Raw genomic sequence first — 19,582 nt, 5'->3', positions numbered from 1 at the left:
TTACTGATATGACGTCAGACGTATTTGATACTTACTGATATGTCTGGTGTTTCCGTTGTCACCACCCTATAGTTCTTATTTGGAGAATGTCATTTATCCCGGAAATGACCTAGAAGCCGAATACGCTTACTATTCCGGGATACCTGGTCGTATACTTACTCTAGAGTATATGTGGAAAGCTATGATTTGTTCCTATTTTTGTCCTCGGTTTTTAGATTTTGAGTTGTAGTTATGGTTTCGTTAGTATGTCGAGAGTGTTTGTGTATTTGGAATGATACAGAAGTGCTAAAGGAAAGGCATTGAATGTAACCCATGATAGATTGGTTCGAATTATAAAGAACGGTAATAGATAAGTTTGTCCTAAATACCGTTAATCAAAATCAAAGCACTAACTTCGTAATAATATTTAGCATGATAAATATGGAGAGTCTCGTTATCAACATTCTTTATGTTCTTCGTCCAAGAAGGTTGCTTTAATATCATGATATTTGTGTCCCCCTCCTTTACACCCCTCCCTCTCTCTTACTCATATCGTCCTACTTCCCTATTTGTCGCTCGTGTTAGCATCCCGTCGTCCACACCATATGGATCAAATAGATAGTTAAACAAACTCCCTCCGTTACAGTAATGGAGATGTTTGGTTTTCTGAAGACGTATATATGTCAACGGAGGTTAAGATGCGATACATAGTCCACCCAGCACAAAGGACAATACTCCTCAAATGTCAAGTTCATGCCAATGTGTGTCACTATATAGTTCAATGGATGGGTATCTATTTGGTATATATGTCTAAGATTCAAAACACACAAGAAACTAAATTTCAAATACGAGATAACAACATTTATTTGCATCATGTTTTAACTACTCCTGAGCGTTACAATAGAGTGAGCCTTCAACTGAATGCACAAAGCCAAAGTTCATTCTATGTACATCAAGGTTAACGCTCGGCAGACGCCGGTTTATGTTAACCCGTCATTCGGTAACAAAGGGAAAAGTTCAATTTCGTCAGCAAAAAATATGTTATTAACAATGGAATTTGTATAAAAAAATATTAGCATAATTATTGACGTATTAAATACAATGAAGGATTAAAACACAAAGTGATGTTTGAACCATGATAAAATACTGATATATATGTCAAAACATATCACTCATACACCACTTCTTAACGACTCTTCTTGTTCCGGTTTACTCTGGAGCATGCGCTGAATATCCGGTTTCAGCGCCAATGGGTTGGTCTCCGGTGAAAATCTCATGGTTGGCTTACCGTCCTTGCCAATGAGGAATTGCTCAAAGTTCCACCTTACGTCGCTGACTTTTAGAGGTGAGTACAGCAGCAAGCTAGAGTCCTGAAAAGTATCACTCGTGGGAGGGCAGTATTTCTGTAAAATTAAAGTTTGATTATTAAAGTTTTTGTCTCATTTGTTATAATGTACAGTAGGTCTACTCACTTGAAAACGATTATTCAAGCGATATATGGCCCTTGATATTTGTCGTTAATGATTCAGTGTTCCTTCCCAAAACCTTGCATATACTGAGGTGGAATTCAAAAACGTATTTAACAAGAAAGTATACGTCTACTTTGGTAAATCCATTTTTATCTTTACGTCTAAAATGTCATCTAAATAAAAGAATTGTTCAAACACTTATACGCATAACATCGCTACAAGGGCCAAATTTCACATAAATAATTAAATCAAGTTTTAAAGTGCTTTCTGTTTAATCGCGAACCTTGATTTCATCATGATATCTTTTAAACTGTTTTGGTATTTTTTACCAAATGTACGAAAAATGCATGCTTCACGAGAGCTTTTTTCAACTTGTGTATATCACGTATTTTGCATAAAACAGATATACCGTTATATATGCTTAGACATGCCTCTGGGATGCATTAGGGACATTGACCAGCTATGCCTCTCTAACTTTGTGATAAATTTTAAAGATAATGAATGAGGTCTAAAATGGAAATATTATCTATATTGTTAAAGATACCCCAAAATAGACAAACAAAATGACATATATATGAAAGCGGTAATGCAATTTTTGAATAAAAATCGGAATCGTCATTGCTCCATGGATAAATGACAACTTCACTAGAAAAGACGAATCTAGCAATCGGCGGGGTGATATAGGCGGTAAACCAGTAACAAACTAACTCTAGCCAGATAGTGACGGTACTTTAAGTCAATATATTGTAGAACTTACACCAGAAAACCCTCGCCATAACATTATTTGAACGGAAAAAGACATTGATTCATAGGTAAAGTAAAGTATTGTTTCAGAATAGTTAAAGCTACTTAAACGCTGTCGAATACGTTACCTTGAGATAGGTGAAGAGAGGGTGCTCATTCTTCCCGTTGATTTCAACAAGGCCGAACATCTGGAAGTTTGGTACGAATCCTCCCCCAGGTCGGACATACTTCAGACCATTAAGGATCTCCTCCCCGTTATTTTCGGGCTGTTGCTGCAAAATGTACGGAAAGTTTATCGATAAGAGAGCCATCATCATATCAATATATGCCTGTCGATCTGTCTAAAAAAACAAATATATATAGACAAAAGTGGTAGGACTGAGATCGATGTTTATACTGCCCCTTTTTTAACTGACAAATCGTGGTTAATCCTGAATTAATTGGAATACTAATTCAAGGTCTATTCCTTGTTTACTCTTTTGTACCGTCAATACTCATTATAATTTACCGTCAATACTCATTTTAATACAACGTCAGTACTTATTATAATGTAACGTCAATACTCATTATAATGTACCGTCAATACTCATTACAATGTGACATCAATACTCATTATAATGTAACGTCAGTACTTATTATAATGTACCGTCAATACTCATTACAATGTAACGTCAATACTCATTATCATGTAACGTCAATACTCATTACAATGTAACGTCAATACTCATTATAATGTAACGTCAATACTCATTATAATGTACCGTCAATACGCATTACAATGTAACGTCAATACTCATTATAATGTAACGTCAATACTCATTACAATGTAACGTCAATACCCATTACAATGTAACGTCAATACTCATTATAATGTACCGTCAATACTCATTATAATGTAACGTCAAACCTTATTATAATGTAACGTCAATACTCATTATAATGTACCGTCAATACTCATTATAATGTAACGTCAAACCTTATTATAATGTAACGTCAATACTCAGTATAATGTACCGTCAATACTCATTATAATGTAACGTCAATACTCATTATAATGTACCGTCAATACGCGTTATAATGTACCGTCAATACGCGTTATAATGTAACGTCAATACTCATTATACTGTACCGTCAATACTCATTATAATGTACCGTAAATACTCGTTATAATGTACCGTCAATATTCATTATAATATACCGTCAATACTCGTTATAATGTACCGTCACCACTCTTTATAATGTACCGTAAATACTCGTTATAATATACCGTCAATATTCATTATAATGTACCATCAATACTCATTATAATGTACCGTCAATACTCATTATATTGCAACGTCAATACTCATTATAATGTACCGTCAGTACTCATTATAATGTACCGTCACTACTCATTATATTGTACCGTCAATACTCATATAATGTACCGTCAATACTCATTATAATGTAACGTTAATACTCATTATAATGTACCGTCAATACTCATTTTAATGTAACGTCAGTACTCATTTTAATATAACGTCAATACGCGTTATATTGTACCGTAAATACTCATTATAATGTAAAGCCAATACTCATCGTAATGTAACGCCCGTACTCATTATAATGTAACGTCAATACTCATTATAATGTAACGTCAAAAATCATTATAATGTAACGTCAAAACGTATTAAAATGTAATGCAAAGTCAATCATCTTTAAATGAATATAACCGTGCTACCATTGAAATATAACGTCGATACTCATGATTGAATCTTGTTTTTGTCATTTTCATTGGGTGCTTCATTGAGTTGATCTTTGGACATATGTAATGAGCTGCAAAGCGGTTTCTGGTGACTTTGTCTCAAGGCCAACTCAATCGTTCACCCCATGAAATTGACAAGGCGAGATTCACTACATAATTTTAATTCAACACACTTGTTTTAAACCATATCGTGCTTTCACAAGTCTATCATTGAGGACCCAATGCTAATGATAGAACTTGAACAAGCCTATATAATATCGAATGATAAACAGATATGGCCTAATACAATACGTGCATTACACAAAAAGACATATTTGAAATATTTTCTATTTCGAAAAAAAAAAAACCCACCAAAACCTTTCAATTTGTGTGCCGTATACGTATTCATTGGATAGAATTAATTATGCATATATCCATACGCACAGGCAATGCTAATCTGGTTTAATTTATGGAGAAATAAAACGGGCAAGATCATTGAGTGCACCGAGTAGAAATTGAAATATTAATGTGTAATACAAATACGCGTTGAAATGTAACGTAAACATGTCGGAAATACTGTATATCTGTACACAAATTATGTAACAGTATGTCGTTATATCAATAGTAATCTACGTGAGTGGGTTTTACTGTCATGCAATAAAGTAAAATAGTTGGTAAAGGCCGAGACGACAAGGATCAATTCATGCACAAAATAATAATTGGCATCGAAGCGCGTCTTTTCAATCCCACATGGATAACTTCTATGCAAGGTAGTTAATATTTATTGTTATTTCCTTACCCAATATGGATATTCCTTTCTTAACCTTATAAACAGTACAAATGCACTTAAAAAATATTTTTTCTTAATAATTGAAAACTACATTCCCTATGGTATCGACGTCATTGGTAGGTATGATGCTTGATTAATAAGTTAAACGTAACCTTATTGGATCAGGGAATACAGACTTAGCGAAGAACAGTTCTGTATAGTAAGCCGTCGTGGGTAACCTTTTATAACTTTGAAAACACAATTCAGAGATCTGAAAGGAAGCTTACACAGCAGGCAGGTATTTGGTTAAAGTAAATACTTGTTATAGTTACCGTAATAGAACGTTTTAATAAAATTGATTTATCATGTATTTATGCACTAAGAACATTGTCCTATAACCAATACACATTTTCTCAGTCCCCTGAGATTGTTAGGTAGACAATGTTGGCGGGTGTTTATGTCCGCGACGTCTACGTAACCTTGAATTCTAATGGATTTATAGAGGCATCAATCGATCCAATATCTAAATGTCTATCCAGCATACAAAATTAACAATAGTATCACTTAACGGGTCGCTTATTCTATTTCCTGGCGTTCCAGTCTTTAAGACTAGATCTATAAGGACGAGACAGCTGTACGATGTCACTAGCACCACTTACGGGTCCTAAAACGATGAAACAACTCTATGATGTCCCAAATATCACTGACGAGTCCTAGAAGGGCGATACAGCCCTTTGATATCCTAAACATCGTTGGTGAGTCCTAGAAAAACAAAATAGCTGTATGATGTTCCTGACATCATTGGGGAATCCTACAAAGACGAAACAGCTGTATGATGTCCCTGACATCATTGACGAGCCCTAGAAGGACTTGATAGCTACATTTGTATATTGCGTCCCTAGACTCACCGACGCATCCTCAAAGGACAGTCCCAGACTCCTCGCCAAAAACAAATCGGATCGTGCCTACGGCGCTCGCATTATCACTAAATTACTGGACCCCCCCCCCCCCCCCCCCCCCTCGAAAATCCTGGATCCGCGCCTGAAAGGAATGCCAAAATCTGGATGGAGAGGTGCAATCAAGAGATCCATAATTCAATCAGTTTCATAATTGTCAATAAATTCAATATTTTTCTATATTTCATTTCAAAAGAACATTACATCGTGACAAGCAGAAAGATTCAATACAGCATCTAGTCCAACATTTTGTTTTGTAAATACAAATTTAAACATGTTATTTGCGTGTGATCGACAAAGCTTGCTGCTGTGTTTGTCACGACTGTTGTTTCGGTGATACCAAGAAGAAATAAATCGCTAACTGATTAAACTGGGACAATGTGGCTTCAAGTAAGCGTGAAGCACGTGGTACACACGCGACATTAATAATGTATACGTCATACATTTAGGCGCCTAATAAGCATACAAGTTAATATCGCGTAAATTACAACGATATAAACTATAAGTAGACTTCATAAGTTATGCATTAGTGTAATACCACTCGAATCTGAGGTCATGGACAACTATAAAGTGAGAGTTAGTCAATAAAACAAGCGACATCAGTTGTATGGTTTATTTTGTTTAACGTCCTATTAACCAGCCAGGGTCATTTAAGGACTTGTCAGGTTTTGGAGGTGGAGGAAAGCCGTAGTACCCGGAGAAAAACCACCGGCCTACGGTCAGTACCTGACAACTGCCCTGCGTAAGGGCTAGTGATTTGGTTTGGTTGATTTTGTTTAACGTCCTATCAATAGCTAAGGTCATTTAAGGACGGCCTCCCGTGCGTGCGACATGCATGCGTGTTGTGAGTGCGTATGTGTGTTTTGGGAGGCTGCGGTATGTTCGTGTTAAGTCTCCTTGTGATAGGCCGGAACTTTTGCCGATTTATAGTGCTACCTCACTGAAGTATACTGCCATTTTTAAAGACTCTGGTGTGTCTCGGCTTGGGGACAGAACCCAAAGCCTTCCTCACAGCGGCGAACGCTCAACTAAAGGCCAAAAGTGAGGCATTGTCAAGGGAGACATTAGGAAGAAAAAAGTTGTTAAGAAAGAAGAGAAAAGATAAGATCCCAAATTTAGTCGCCTCTTACGATCATGCAATAGGGGCAGCAGGTACAATTCTTACGCCCTACCTGCAGGACGCAGGGCTAGTGATAAAGGGACACATTAACCACTCGGCCACCGCGGCCCCGGGTATCAGTGAGTAGCCGTTACACTGAACAAATAGTGTAAATTGAATAAGAATCTAAATATTATATTTAAAGAAACGAAAAGTGAAAGCAATATCAATAAACATTGACTGTCATGAAATGACATTTATAGACGATACAAATGACACTGGTTTCCATGGGAAAAGGCGTATGGTAAGACTGAAACTATAAATATGCCATGAACTATATCGCTATGCCATTTAACGTCGTTATAAACGACAGAGCCGTATTGTAAAGCTGTGTTGATGTTGGATAACTTTGTATAGCGGACTGGTAGCTGAAATGGTTAGAGTGTCCGTCTAGATTTCGGAGGTTCAGGGTTCGAGTTCCGGTCTGGTCGTTGCATTTTTCCTCTGCTGTTACAGCATGAGGTCATAAAACCACAAATAAAGTAACAAAAAGCTAGAACAATCTCTCTCACCACGCCACAAACCTTATCCTACACAAATACTCTGCACTATAACTTTACCCTTCTGATAATATGTATGATACTGTAACAACCGTTGGATGTTAGTCCCTGGGTTTCTGATGATTTTAATGTGGTTTAAATATACAACCTATCTACGGTCATTACAGGGGAGTCCCAGAACCTAACAACGCATGTCTCTATGCTGGCTTTGAAGTGCATTAAAAATCAATCATTTATAAAGTGTACTTTGCCTAATGTATACAATAGTTTGGGTTCCCATGCTACATTTGCCCACCATACATCTTGCTGCCATATCGACTATAACAACATTAAAACCACTGTTCATTGCTTAAATATAATATATAAGCTCTATGCACTTGGTGAAATGTACCGATAAAGCATGATATACTAGTATGAACTGATTATATCGGGTAACACCACCATAGTGAGATTCAGACCCACAGATGTATCCTCGGGATCCGCGTGAGTAGTTTTCATATATACGTACACATGCATATCTATGCATTACATGTCTGTACATAGTCATGTGTCAGTATTATGTATCTTAAATGAATACAATACATTATAATTTAGCGATTTTTTGTTTATTTTTATTTTTTGTATACTTTGATATACTCTTTTGATTTTTTTACACTTCATATACAAATTCGTGCATACAGTGTATATAAAATGTCTATTATGTACATTGTATATGTTCTACGTTCCTTTGTACTCTTCATCGTTGGAGCTATATAAAGAGAATACTATATATATATATATATATGAAAACTTTCAAAGACGTTGTGCATTGTGTAAATAGTAGAAATAATGAAATCAACACGGCATTTTCGCTAACGTTTTCAGGCCTTGCTGGCCATCTTCAGGCGATTTGTTTATTCTTCTAATAACTTCTAAGAATAAACAAATCGCCTGAAGATGGTCAGCAAGACCTAAAAACGTTAGCGAAAATGACGTGTTGATTTCATTATTTCTATATATATGTGGTATTTTTTTTAATATACAACATGTGTACGTACATTGTGGAACTGGTCACAGGGGAATCCCAGAGCCTGGAATCCCATGTCTCCATACTGGCTTTGAAGTGCATTCACGCCGAGGTAATGGACACTGTTTAACCCTCAGTAGGTAGCCACATTCATAATGTGCACCACCTTTCCTTTGTAGGTTGCTAGGCTGATATTCCGCTGTCCTAAAATGTCTGGCAGCACAAAGTCATAAATGGTGTCCGAGGACGTAGACGGGGGGTTACACCGAAACCCAGCCCCCGCCCCCAGGGCGAGGGTGGTGAACAGGGTGGCCAACGCCAGTACACCCGATGACTCCGCCATCTTAAAGTGTACCGAACTCGAAGTGTACTGCAGTTTATACCTGGACTGTTATCGGTCAGCACGAGGTACCCATATCAGTCACAAGTATACCACAAGATCGGACATGTGGTCATCATATACGACACTGATAAACATGTATGATAACACTATTTCTGGAATATTTATTCGCTAGTAAGCAAATAATACGTAATTCCTTCGCTTACATTTATTGTCATCTTTAAAAACAATCATGCTCTTAAATTTCTGTGGTATTACACATCACATAAACAGAATCAAAGACGTTTTACACGTGACTTGACCTGTCCTCGTTCTCATATTACGTATTCATTTGATCATGTGATCGAGTGTGAAATCTTAATCGTATTTGTATTCTGAGATGATAACACAACAGACCAAAGATACTATACAGAAATCTTACTTGTACTCTTCATAATCCTCACAATCTGTCATTGATTGCAACTCTATACCAGCATCACTAGCCTCTTGTTACTTGTAGCTGCAACATTCTTTATTTTTTTCACTTTTTTATCTGATGATAAGATAAAAAAAATAAATATAAAGAAAAAAAAGGAGGAAAAAATACTTTAAAGCCACCTGCTCCCGAAGAAACATATATCAATGTTTTGCGGTTTTTACAGTTTTCGGACTTGATACATAACCTAACAGATTATCGTGAATCAGAAACTGAAAGAAAATGTATATTTCTGAACGTATACGGGGAATCCCCAAAAGCAATAACTGTGGCTGCCGGACCAAGTTTCTCTGAAAATTAGTCCCACACATACAAAATGGCGGAACGCCGATAGCGTGGACCTGCCAAAAAAACGCAGAGAGATTTTGCCAAAAAAACACGCGAAAGTGAGTGGAATCGGCAAAACCCGAGTATTTCCTTAGGAAAGGAAATGATTCGTTGGAACTTAGCGATAAAAGAAAAGGTAATAGACTCGAATTCCGATTTTGCCGGACGTCTATTGGATTGCTGGTTTGCTTTTGAACATTGTCAACTTCACCGATCTAAAATTTTATCGATGTTTTATTAGTATGCATATTGCTACATTTTAAAATTAAGTATTTAAATGTAAATCATGTTTGTTTATTTTGTTCAGTTATTACGCGAATATTCTGTTAATATGTTTAAATGAAAGAATTATTAGGCACAGTTCACGTATGCTCGATATGTAAACAACGGCCATGTGTGTAGTTTACGTGCAGTGCACGCTGTTATAGCCTCGTTCTCGGCTTCGTGACAAATCTCGCGATAGATATAAATGCGGCGAGTTATTTTTATACAATGATGTCCCAAGGATTCCCCCGGTCAAACGTCCAGGCCAGTGGTCATTTTAATGTTAGGAGAGCGTGAATGAGCATTCTGGATTGCCATTATTTGGGAGTATGTGGCTTTAAATATATGCCACCTCAAAGGGACAAAAGCAATCAATTCTTGGAATTTGTCACTTGTACATGAAGAATCATCATCCTGTAATTAATTAACCTAGAGTTATCTATCCCCCATTGTAGTATGAGAGTTGCCATTTGATGCATTGTGGTTCGCTGTACTATTTAACATCACAAAATATTCAAATAATTTACTGTGATTTTGTTTTTTTGACTGAAGAAGTCCTATATATATTAGGTTTTACAAAAGACGACGACGACGACGACGACGATGATGATGATGATGATGATGATGATGATGATGATGATGATGATGATGATCACAGCATGCAAGTGTGAGAGTATGTGTATGTTTTGTGTGAATGCCTTTGTCATAGATGTCTATTGTTTCATACGTGAAAAAAACGTCGAAAGAATTAAAAAAAAAAAGATATCGCATATATTCCTGTTAGTTTTGACAAAAATATCGGATTCATTATATGATTAACTCCTGCTTGGACACATACCCAACAGCTACGTTTTTGTTTGCAATGTTTATATAAATTCTGGCGATTTGTTAAAAGTCTCACTTGAACGATAACGACCCCAGGGGCCTCTTTTTCGAATCTATGTTACATCTGTTAGAACGTCCTATTGGAATGGATTGGGTTAGGTTTTTGCTATCACGGTGATAATCATGTGTGTGAGCAAAAGTCAATTTGCATCAGTCAGAATGAAATTGCTTTTTGGAAAAAAACTTTATTGTCGCACGGATGTTTAAAATATGCATTGCATACCAATATACATACTAAATGAACCTGTATTGATTAATGATGTCAACTATCCATCTAATCGATAGTCTGCTACACGGTATTCTGATTTTAGGACAATATGACGAGAAGTACAGTAAGGCTATCTGTGCTACACGCCACAAACGGCATATATATATATATATATATATATATACATTTTTTTTGTATGTACTACTTACGTGTGTTAAGTATCGACAGCCGGGTCTCTCACTTAGAACATGAGCCATTAGTGGCTCCTCTGTCGAGGCTTCTGTACAATTTACTACTACTGTCTGTCACCCCGGTAGGATACTATTTATTTGCTCCCTAGGGTCCGCGGTGGCCGAGTGGTTAAGGTGTCCCGACACTTTAACTCTAGCCCTTCACCTTTGGGTTGCGAGTTCGAAACCTACGTGGGGCAGTTGCCAGGTACTGACCGTAGGCCGGTGGTTTTTCTCCGGGTACTCCGGCTTTCCTCCACCTCCAAAACCTGGCACGTCCTTAAAAGACTCTGACTGTTAATAGGACGTTAATCAAAACAAACCAAACAAACCAATTGCTCCCTAATCGGCTAGGGGTAATACCTCTTGGGCCGATTCGGTACAGCGTTAAGTTAGAAAATCAGGAGCTCTGGGTTCGATTCCAAGCTGATGCATAGAAATACACACACATATTCCCCAACATATAAATAAATCAAATGAAGCATGTAGCATAACGACCTCTGTTGCAGCAGTGAGTGTCTTTTTTTCGACAAAAACAAAACTGTGATTTCACTTCCTGGATACAGTCAGAGATTTCGAGCTCCGACAATTGCAGTGTGCTAAATTCGGCTATATTTCGGTTACTCGATGTAGTATGTGTGTGATTGACTAGTGGCCGACCTGCTCCTATGTCTGCTATGTAACTGACCAGTGGCCGACCTGCTCCTATGTCTGATGTGTGATCATGACTGACCAGTGGCCGACCTGCTCCTATGTCTGCTGTGTAACTGACCAGTGGCCGACCTGCTCCTATGTCTGCTATGTAACTGACCAGTGGCCGACCTGCTCCTATGTCTGCTATGTAACTGACCAGTGGCCGACCTGCTCCTATGTCTGATGTGTGACTGACCAGTGGCCGACCTGCTACTATGTCTGCTGTGTAACTGACCAATGACCGACCTGCTCCTATGCCTGCTGTGTAACTGACCAGTGGCCGACCTGTTCCTATGTCTGATGTGTAACTGACCAGTGGCAGACCTGCTCCGATGTCTAATGTGTGACTGACCAGTGGCCTACCTGCTCCTATGTCTACTGTGTAACTGACCAATGGCCGACCTGCTCCTATGTCTAATGTGTGACTGACCAATGGCCGACCTGCTCCTATGTCTGCTGTGTAACTGACCAATGGCCGACCTGTTCCTATGTCTGCTGTGTAACTGACCAATGGCCGACCTGCTCCTATGTCTGCTGTGTAACTGACCAATGGCCGACCTGTTCCTATGTCTGCTGTGTAACTGACCAATGGCCGACCTGCTCCTATGTCTGCTGTGTAACTGACCAATGGCCGACCTGCTCATATGCCTCATTTGTTTGATAAATATTAAGCTTGTGAGAGTAATGCAAACTAAGGATGACCGCCTTATATTCCGAATGCCCTATAGTCCGAAGGCCAATTAGTTGGTAATGTACATGCATGAATGTTTTCCTATTGAATTAAATATCCGAAAAAATGAAATTAAAAACCGAAAGAACAAAATCTTTGGGCCAAAAAGCGCGGTGATCAGTGCAACGTTACGCCTTACGAGAAGGCGCCATTTTAAATGGACTGGTCAACGCTATTTTAGCGTTTTCTAATAAAAAAAACCCGCCTCCAAATGAACATTATATTAAAATGAATATTGACATCAAGCAAAATAACCACATTTTTTACCATTACTTACATTGGAAATATCCTGTCTCTACCCATCTTCGCTAACCAAGGGTTACTCTACGTGAAATGGAGCTTAGCGTAGAGTAACCCTTGGTTAGCGAAGATGGTCTCTACCCAGAGTTGTCGTTCCGTACACTCACGCCTTGATGGTGGCCGGTGATAGCGGTCTTTTGTTGCATACGTTCATGGCGTTGAATTAAGGAGCGATGTTAAGCTGCTGAGGAAATTTATCGGGCATTACTTTTAGATGTACACGGACGCCAAATCTAAGGACTTTTGGCTCAATTTTAAGCATTCTCTATCACATAAAGCTAAATTTAGTTGCCGTGCTACTACATTTCGCTGTTTCCATGGTACTATTTTTTTTTTCAAACCAAACTGACGTGTGTGCTATTTTTAATGATTACTTAACAGTAATGATTTGAAACTAGTAGAGTTGTGACATAGACAGCCAGGTTACAGAACTGGTCAGTAGCTATCAGATACAACACGCCTTCCGGCCTTTTGATGATATGATTGATACCTTCGTCATCGTGAATGTTTTTATACATCAAAGGGCACAGCCTCATCATTGCTACATTTAATTTTGTCGGATCAATTTCTGGTGACACCAGAACCGTTTAGGAATCAATAAATGTGTTGAATAACTATAAATTTTGTTGTCCAGTAGCAGAGTGACGTTTTAAAGTTGTAGTTAGCCATATTACAGAAATGTATAATTAAGAAAGTTGATATTATAAAATGGAAATTATCATCATATTAATTAGTATTAACTTTACCTGTACATAACTGTTAACGTGTAGAGGTTTGGCCGATTAAATAAAAAGAAATGACTTCCACAGTACACATGCCATTGCCATATAATATATATATATATAACAATAACATTCACAATGTATTCTTACTGCTACTGGACAGTTAATATTCAAATGAATTAATGGAAACACGCTATGATATAGTATGGTGACTGATTTCGACCATCACGCGTCACGCGTTTAAGCACAGGCGTCTGTTTCTGGGTAGTATTTATAGAAAAAAAATTAGCCCTACTCTGACTATACCAACGTCGATATAGTAAGAGTAGGGGTTAATATTTTTTTTGTTGCTCTTGGTTACTGGTTTAACGTCTCCTTCGACTGCGGTCGCTGTGTTCAGGCGACGTGAGGGGGCCAGTTGTCGAGTTCCTCCGGTGCCTGTATCCCTCAGGTATAGTATAGTTTATTCAACTTCACTCCCAAAAGCAGGATTTGTACTCTTCGGGTAATGCACTCGACCTCGCCCTCTCATGCATAGTAAGGATAATATCAGGTGTTTCAACAAGCCACGGTGGTCATCAAATACGGTGTACTCGCCTATGTTGTCTTAGCTTATGTTAAATTCCCGAAGAAAGCTTGTAATGCGTAATGTTGGTAAGAGTTTTTGGTTTTGAGTGAATGTGTTCGGTATTGCAGATTGAAAACAAGATTAAAAGCCGGGTTTTTGGGGTTGACTCCAATTCAGTGGCATATTATTGAGCCAGTTTTTCCTTCGGTCATTTAAAGATAGCTCATTTGCCTCTACGTAAAGGCTTTTCACTTCTGTTAGATGTAGTCCTTGGTTTTGGGTAGGATCCAGCATCTGTAGGTAAGAATTGTGCCTCGATCCATAAATGATGGAGCAATAGACGTGATTTGATCGAACTAGTGCCATATAAAGTCAAAAAAGCATTTCACAGTCTACACCCTAGTCAATATGGGATAATACCCGTAAAATGTTCAGAGCCTTTGATCACTTATCCTTCAGATGTTTTATATGTGGAATAAAGGAGAGTTTCGAATCGAATATTAATCCGAGGAATTTAGAACACCAATTTTATGTAGTTCTTTCATAATACCATATTGCTATGTAGTATCGTATGCTTTCTCAAGAAAACAGCAACAAGATGTTCCTTCTTTGCGAAAGCTTCTTGAATAAAGGTTTCTAATATGACTAAATGATCTACCGTTCCTCTGCGGTTTCTGAATCCACTTTGGAGTGGACTTTAACATTATTTGATTTAAGGAACCAAACTAGTCTAGTGTTTGTCATTCGTTCAAGTGTTTTACAAATGCAGCTCGTTAAAGAGATATGACGGTAATTGTTTGGTTCGGTGGCCTCCTTTCCAGGTGACTCGGTGATCTTTCCAGAAGCATAGAGACTTGATTAAATAAACATTAAATATACAAGAGACAATGTAATGATGATTTCGGTAGCTATTTCAGAAATTGATATGGAATTTTATCGGGGCCAGCTGCTGAATCTTGTGATTTTTCTAGAGATTCTAGCAACTCTTGTAGATCAAAAGGTTTGTTTAACTTTCCATGATGGATGATTTAAAGTTAAGGCGTTTCTTTTCGTTCTCTTTTTTGAATGTTTGGAAATTTTTGAGTGACTTTTGGCTGATGATTTATGGGCTATACCTTTGGACGGACATGGGCGTGGCTAGAAGATCTTTCTCGGTCCGATGTCGAACTCCAAATGGACAGTTAAACTGGTTTTAGTTTCCTTATCACAGAATAAGAAGACTATCTGCATGCACAGCAAATCAACTCACTGCATAAGAAGCCAATCAACTCTCAACTCACTGCATACACAGCCAATAGACTCACTGCATACGAAGCCAATCAACTCTCAACTCACTACATACACAGCCAATCAACTCACTAAAATATATTGTGACTATTTTGGTCATCGCGTGTGAGGTGTCTAGGCTCGGTTATAACCGGAACAAGAACGTTAAGCCCCATCAATCAATCAATCAATCATCGCTTGTGTTGTCGCATTGTAGTGTAAACCACAGACGTCTGTTTCTTGTTAGCATTTATAGAAAACAAATCTAGCCCATACACTTACTATACCGACTTTGATATAGTCAGAGTAGAGCTAATATATTTTTTTCAGACACCTGTGCGTAAACGCATCGTCGTCACGTGACGCGCGATGGTCGAAATCAGTCACCATACTATATCATACCGTGTTTCCATTCATTCATTTGAAGATTATCTTCCTGGTATCTGTATGTTTTATTGATCTGCTAATTTGTCTAATTAATTAACAGTAACAACTGGGGAAAAATAAAAAAATAAAAAAAATGATAATAAGAACAGCATCCTATAATGATCACTTACAAAGCCGAGAGTAAAATGTAAACTACAGCGTCAGAACACGATAGGATGTATTCGGGATGCAGTTAAATATTCATGTGCTTTAAAACTAAAAGAAGCAATTAGCAACTCAAACTAATTTAGAGTTTAATAGTGTAAAGTATCAAGATTTTGGTTTTGTATAAAACTCTTGTTTTGAATCGATCAGAATGACTCTTTGTTGGAGATTTATCAGCATTGTTCTTCAGAAGTGTTTAAAGTTCTTACAGCATATTGACAAATGTGACCATGAATGTGGCTAAATCAAGGACATCGATCCGAGCAAACAAGATAGCTCTTCATATTCAAATGTACCAAAGTAGACACCCGTCAAGGAAAGGTATCGGCCTTCGAAAATATATTTCTATTTCAGAATCCATCAAGGATATCGAGTCCTTTCACAATTTGTAGTCATCGTGAGAAGATCAATCCTCTTCCGTATGATGACCATGATGACATGTATACACTAGTACTAATACTACATGCGCTGCAGTAACAATCATCACGAGACCAGCAGTGATGCGTCGAGGATGAAAGCTGAGTTGGTGGAAAGCTCAGAGACCGTGATATATATGAAGACGTCATGCATATGGTTGTGTAATAAACATGTGCTTTACCATAACAAATTAAATATGGTTACAATTATTCAGGGGAGTTTGTACTTTTATTAAATTACAAGACTCATTATGAATACGGCATCATTAGCATTAATGTATACTATCTCCAGACCTTTGTGTCCTCGTATCAGAGAATACCCATTTAACTCTAAATAGATAAAAGGAAGGTAAGCACGATTGTTTTTATACATTTTCATGGAGACGCTTGAAGAAAAAAACAACAACATAATAACAAAGACGGGCATGTGTTCCGGAAGTGTAAACGTCCTCTAGATAGGATCTGTGTTTAGTCACATTCTTAAAATGAAAACTAGAATGATGAAAACGAATAACTAAGTCTACATATGATAGGATGGTCTGCTGTCCACCTTTAAGATGACATGGAGGCACCCATTCCATTTCATAGAAAGGTTACATAGCCTTTTCATGTTGGTGTGATTTCCTTTTAGCACTCACAATGCTATTTTATTATCTTCTGAAAAGAAAAATTAAGTCGATGGTAGATTGAATCCTTTTGGAGTTGGAACAAATGTTAACAATAATGAGTGTCAAATGATACAAAAAATGAACCAATAATTCTAACTCTAAAACAAATTAAAATTAAAAAAAAATAAAAATAATAATAAAAGATATATTTGCATGGAGACTCCTGAGAAGTACAAGGAGAAAAGTCCAGGTATTCCGGCAGAGTAAGTGTCTTCTGCTTCATAAACGACACTCGCCATACAAATATAGGTCACGGCGAAACCCTTCACACCATTCTAGGTCAAATCCGGGTGAAGATACAATATTAAATGAGAGTAAGGTTGGTGACAACGGAACCACTAGGCATATTTATAAGCATCAAACACGTCTCTGATTTCATATCTCAACATATAATAGAATATTCTCAAATAATAAAATGAAATCAACAGTTAAACATGTTGCTTCTATCTATATAAGTGTATATTAAACATAACATAGATAAAAAAAAAACACAAAATAAAAGTAAAGTGATTTTTTTAACTCTGACTGGTCACCACTAAAATCTTACGTGTTGAACTTGATGTCTTGTGAGGGTACACGAGATATATCGTACACTGACTTTGTACTATGGACAGAATCACTGATGGAAGCCCGCACATACTTATTATATGAGGAAACTTCGTCCTCGGCCGATATTATTTGTCATGTTAATAAAACCATGTATCGACTTTATCAAAAGGCTATAATTGTATATTATGTACCCTTCTCCACACCGTCTTTACAGGGAACAATGAAGGAGATAGGTTTGCTCTTGGCGAACGATTAGATTCATATGCATACAGTTGTTTAACATCATCTCTATAAACGCAGCTGTCATACAAAAATTTTTTGTAAGAATAACTGGAATAACTGATCAACAGACACAAGATACAAGCACTCTTCAAAACAGATTTAGAGCTAGATACTGCTGAAAAAAACTCGAAATAAATGTCAATATCTGGTTAAAGAGGTGAAAAACATTAAATTTAAATTTAAGGATCTAAAAAAAACTTAAAGAACTTGCGTGTGTTCTGAATCATGTCAATATTCAAATGCAGCAAAACGTGAAAAGCAGGCTGCCATAAACCTCGTGGACTGAAAATACCACCAGCAGTATCTACCGTCTGCAATCTCCAAGAATTATACAAAAACTCGAAAACGGTCTAAAGAACTATAAAAATCTGGATGGTAAGGAGGTACAAGAAACCCAAAACGAGAACAAGGGTGGAACAAAGCATTAAACACGCCTGACTACATCCCATCAGGAAATAGAATGTTTCTATGTGAGATTAAGGTCATGGTGTCGACGATAAACATGTTCCATGGTCTTATTCACCCTGCATCTTTGCAAATGATGTATTATTAGTTTTTTTATTTGCACCAAAGTAATTGAGTGAATTAAAGTATCGTTTGAATGAATCAGTAGTTGCATGTTTCTGCTATAACAATTGATTGCCTTGGAGGTTGTCGAATGAATCGATCTCTATGGGGAAAACCTCTTAACCGTTACGGAACATTCTAATACGCTTCCGTTTCCACAACAATATTGTAAATCCTTGGGCCGATACTCTCTGAAAACATTGTGCTATTCATATCACAACATTCAGTTTCAGTAGATATGGCCAAAACATCAATAACAGCGCGGTGTCCTCGTTAATATACCCGCACTATAACGCATATCGACCTAGGTTTTTTTTTATTTATTATGTTTTTGTCTTTTCGTGCCTTTGTCTCCACAAAGTTAGTTTGTATATTCTTAATTAAAATATGAGCTTTAAACATATCAGATATGCACATTACTGACTCGTTGTGGCTTCGTCAATACTCATCAGTAGGGCTAACCTGAAGACCAAATTGTAGGATTATAAGTATCATTAATACAGGAATTTTCATTAAAGGGACTAAATGGTTACATTTCAATAATTTCTACATGCATTTGATTTACGGAAAGCGTTGTGATACTTGAAATTAGATTGTTCACAAAATAATGACACTTTTTGTGAAATATTGGCAATGTTTATCAACTTCGAATTACACGACAGTTGATCTACGAAACATCGAAGTCTAGTGCTGTCAACTAACCTGTTCAAGGCATTAGCTTGGCCAACGGAGGGTCTGTTTTAATCCTTTCGGTCTTTTTCAACTGATGCCATCTGCTTGCTCTGTCTCTAAGATACGTGTTCGTCTTTGTGAAGTTAAAATCACGTTCTCGATTCTTCGTTTCTTCGTGCTCTCGGTTAAAACTGATTCAGAACCCTTCCACTTAGATCGGGTGTTCGCCATCTTTGTTATGATGTTTCCAATTTCCCGCATCGCGCATGCGCATAGGTACGCATAGGTATTTGTTTACACACATCGAAAAATAATAATATGAAATAGCTACTAGGTTGATCATATTTATTTTATTTTTTTCATTAAATTTTAACAAATTGTTATGGACACTTTTGAAATGTATAATTAACATAAAGAACATAACTTTTTACATCATTTTAAATCGTATACCCTTTTATATATATTATTTAAGTGGAAATCTAACCATTTAGTCCCTTTAACACACTTGAACAGGATTTATAGCC

The 19,582-nt window shown here is 37.2% G+C and overlaps 1 protein-coding gene across 1 annotated transcript; it reads right to left on the bottom strand.

Moving 5' to 3' along the window:
• Positions 1-818: 818 nt before the first annotated feature.
• Positions 819-8,655, bottom strand: LOC117334561 (glutathione peroxidase-like). Its single transcript, XM_033894250.1, has 3 exons — positions 8,337-8,655; positions 2,321-2,464; positions 819-1,382 (listed from the first exon to the last, which is right to left on the bottom strand). Exons 1-3 carry the CDS (start codon positions 8,646-8,648, stop codon positions 1,152-1,154), a joined length of 687 nt encoding a protein of 228 aa, XP_033750141.1. The 5' UTR covers positions 8,649-8,655; the 3' UTR covers positions 819-1,151.
• Positions 8,656-19,582: the final 10,927 nt, after the last annotated feature.

This window comes from Pecten maximus, chromosome 1 (genome assembly GCF_902652985.1).
Source record: "Pecten maximus chromosome 1, xPecMax1.1, whole genome shotgun sequence".
In the NCBI taxonomy this organism is placed as follows: Eukaryota; Metazoa; Mollusca; class Bivalvia; order Pectinida; family Pectinidae; genus Pecten; species Pecten maximus.
Note: the sequence above shows the minus strand (reverse complement) of the source record. Positions and strands in the feature narration are given on the sequence as shown.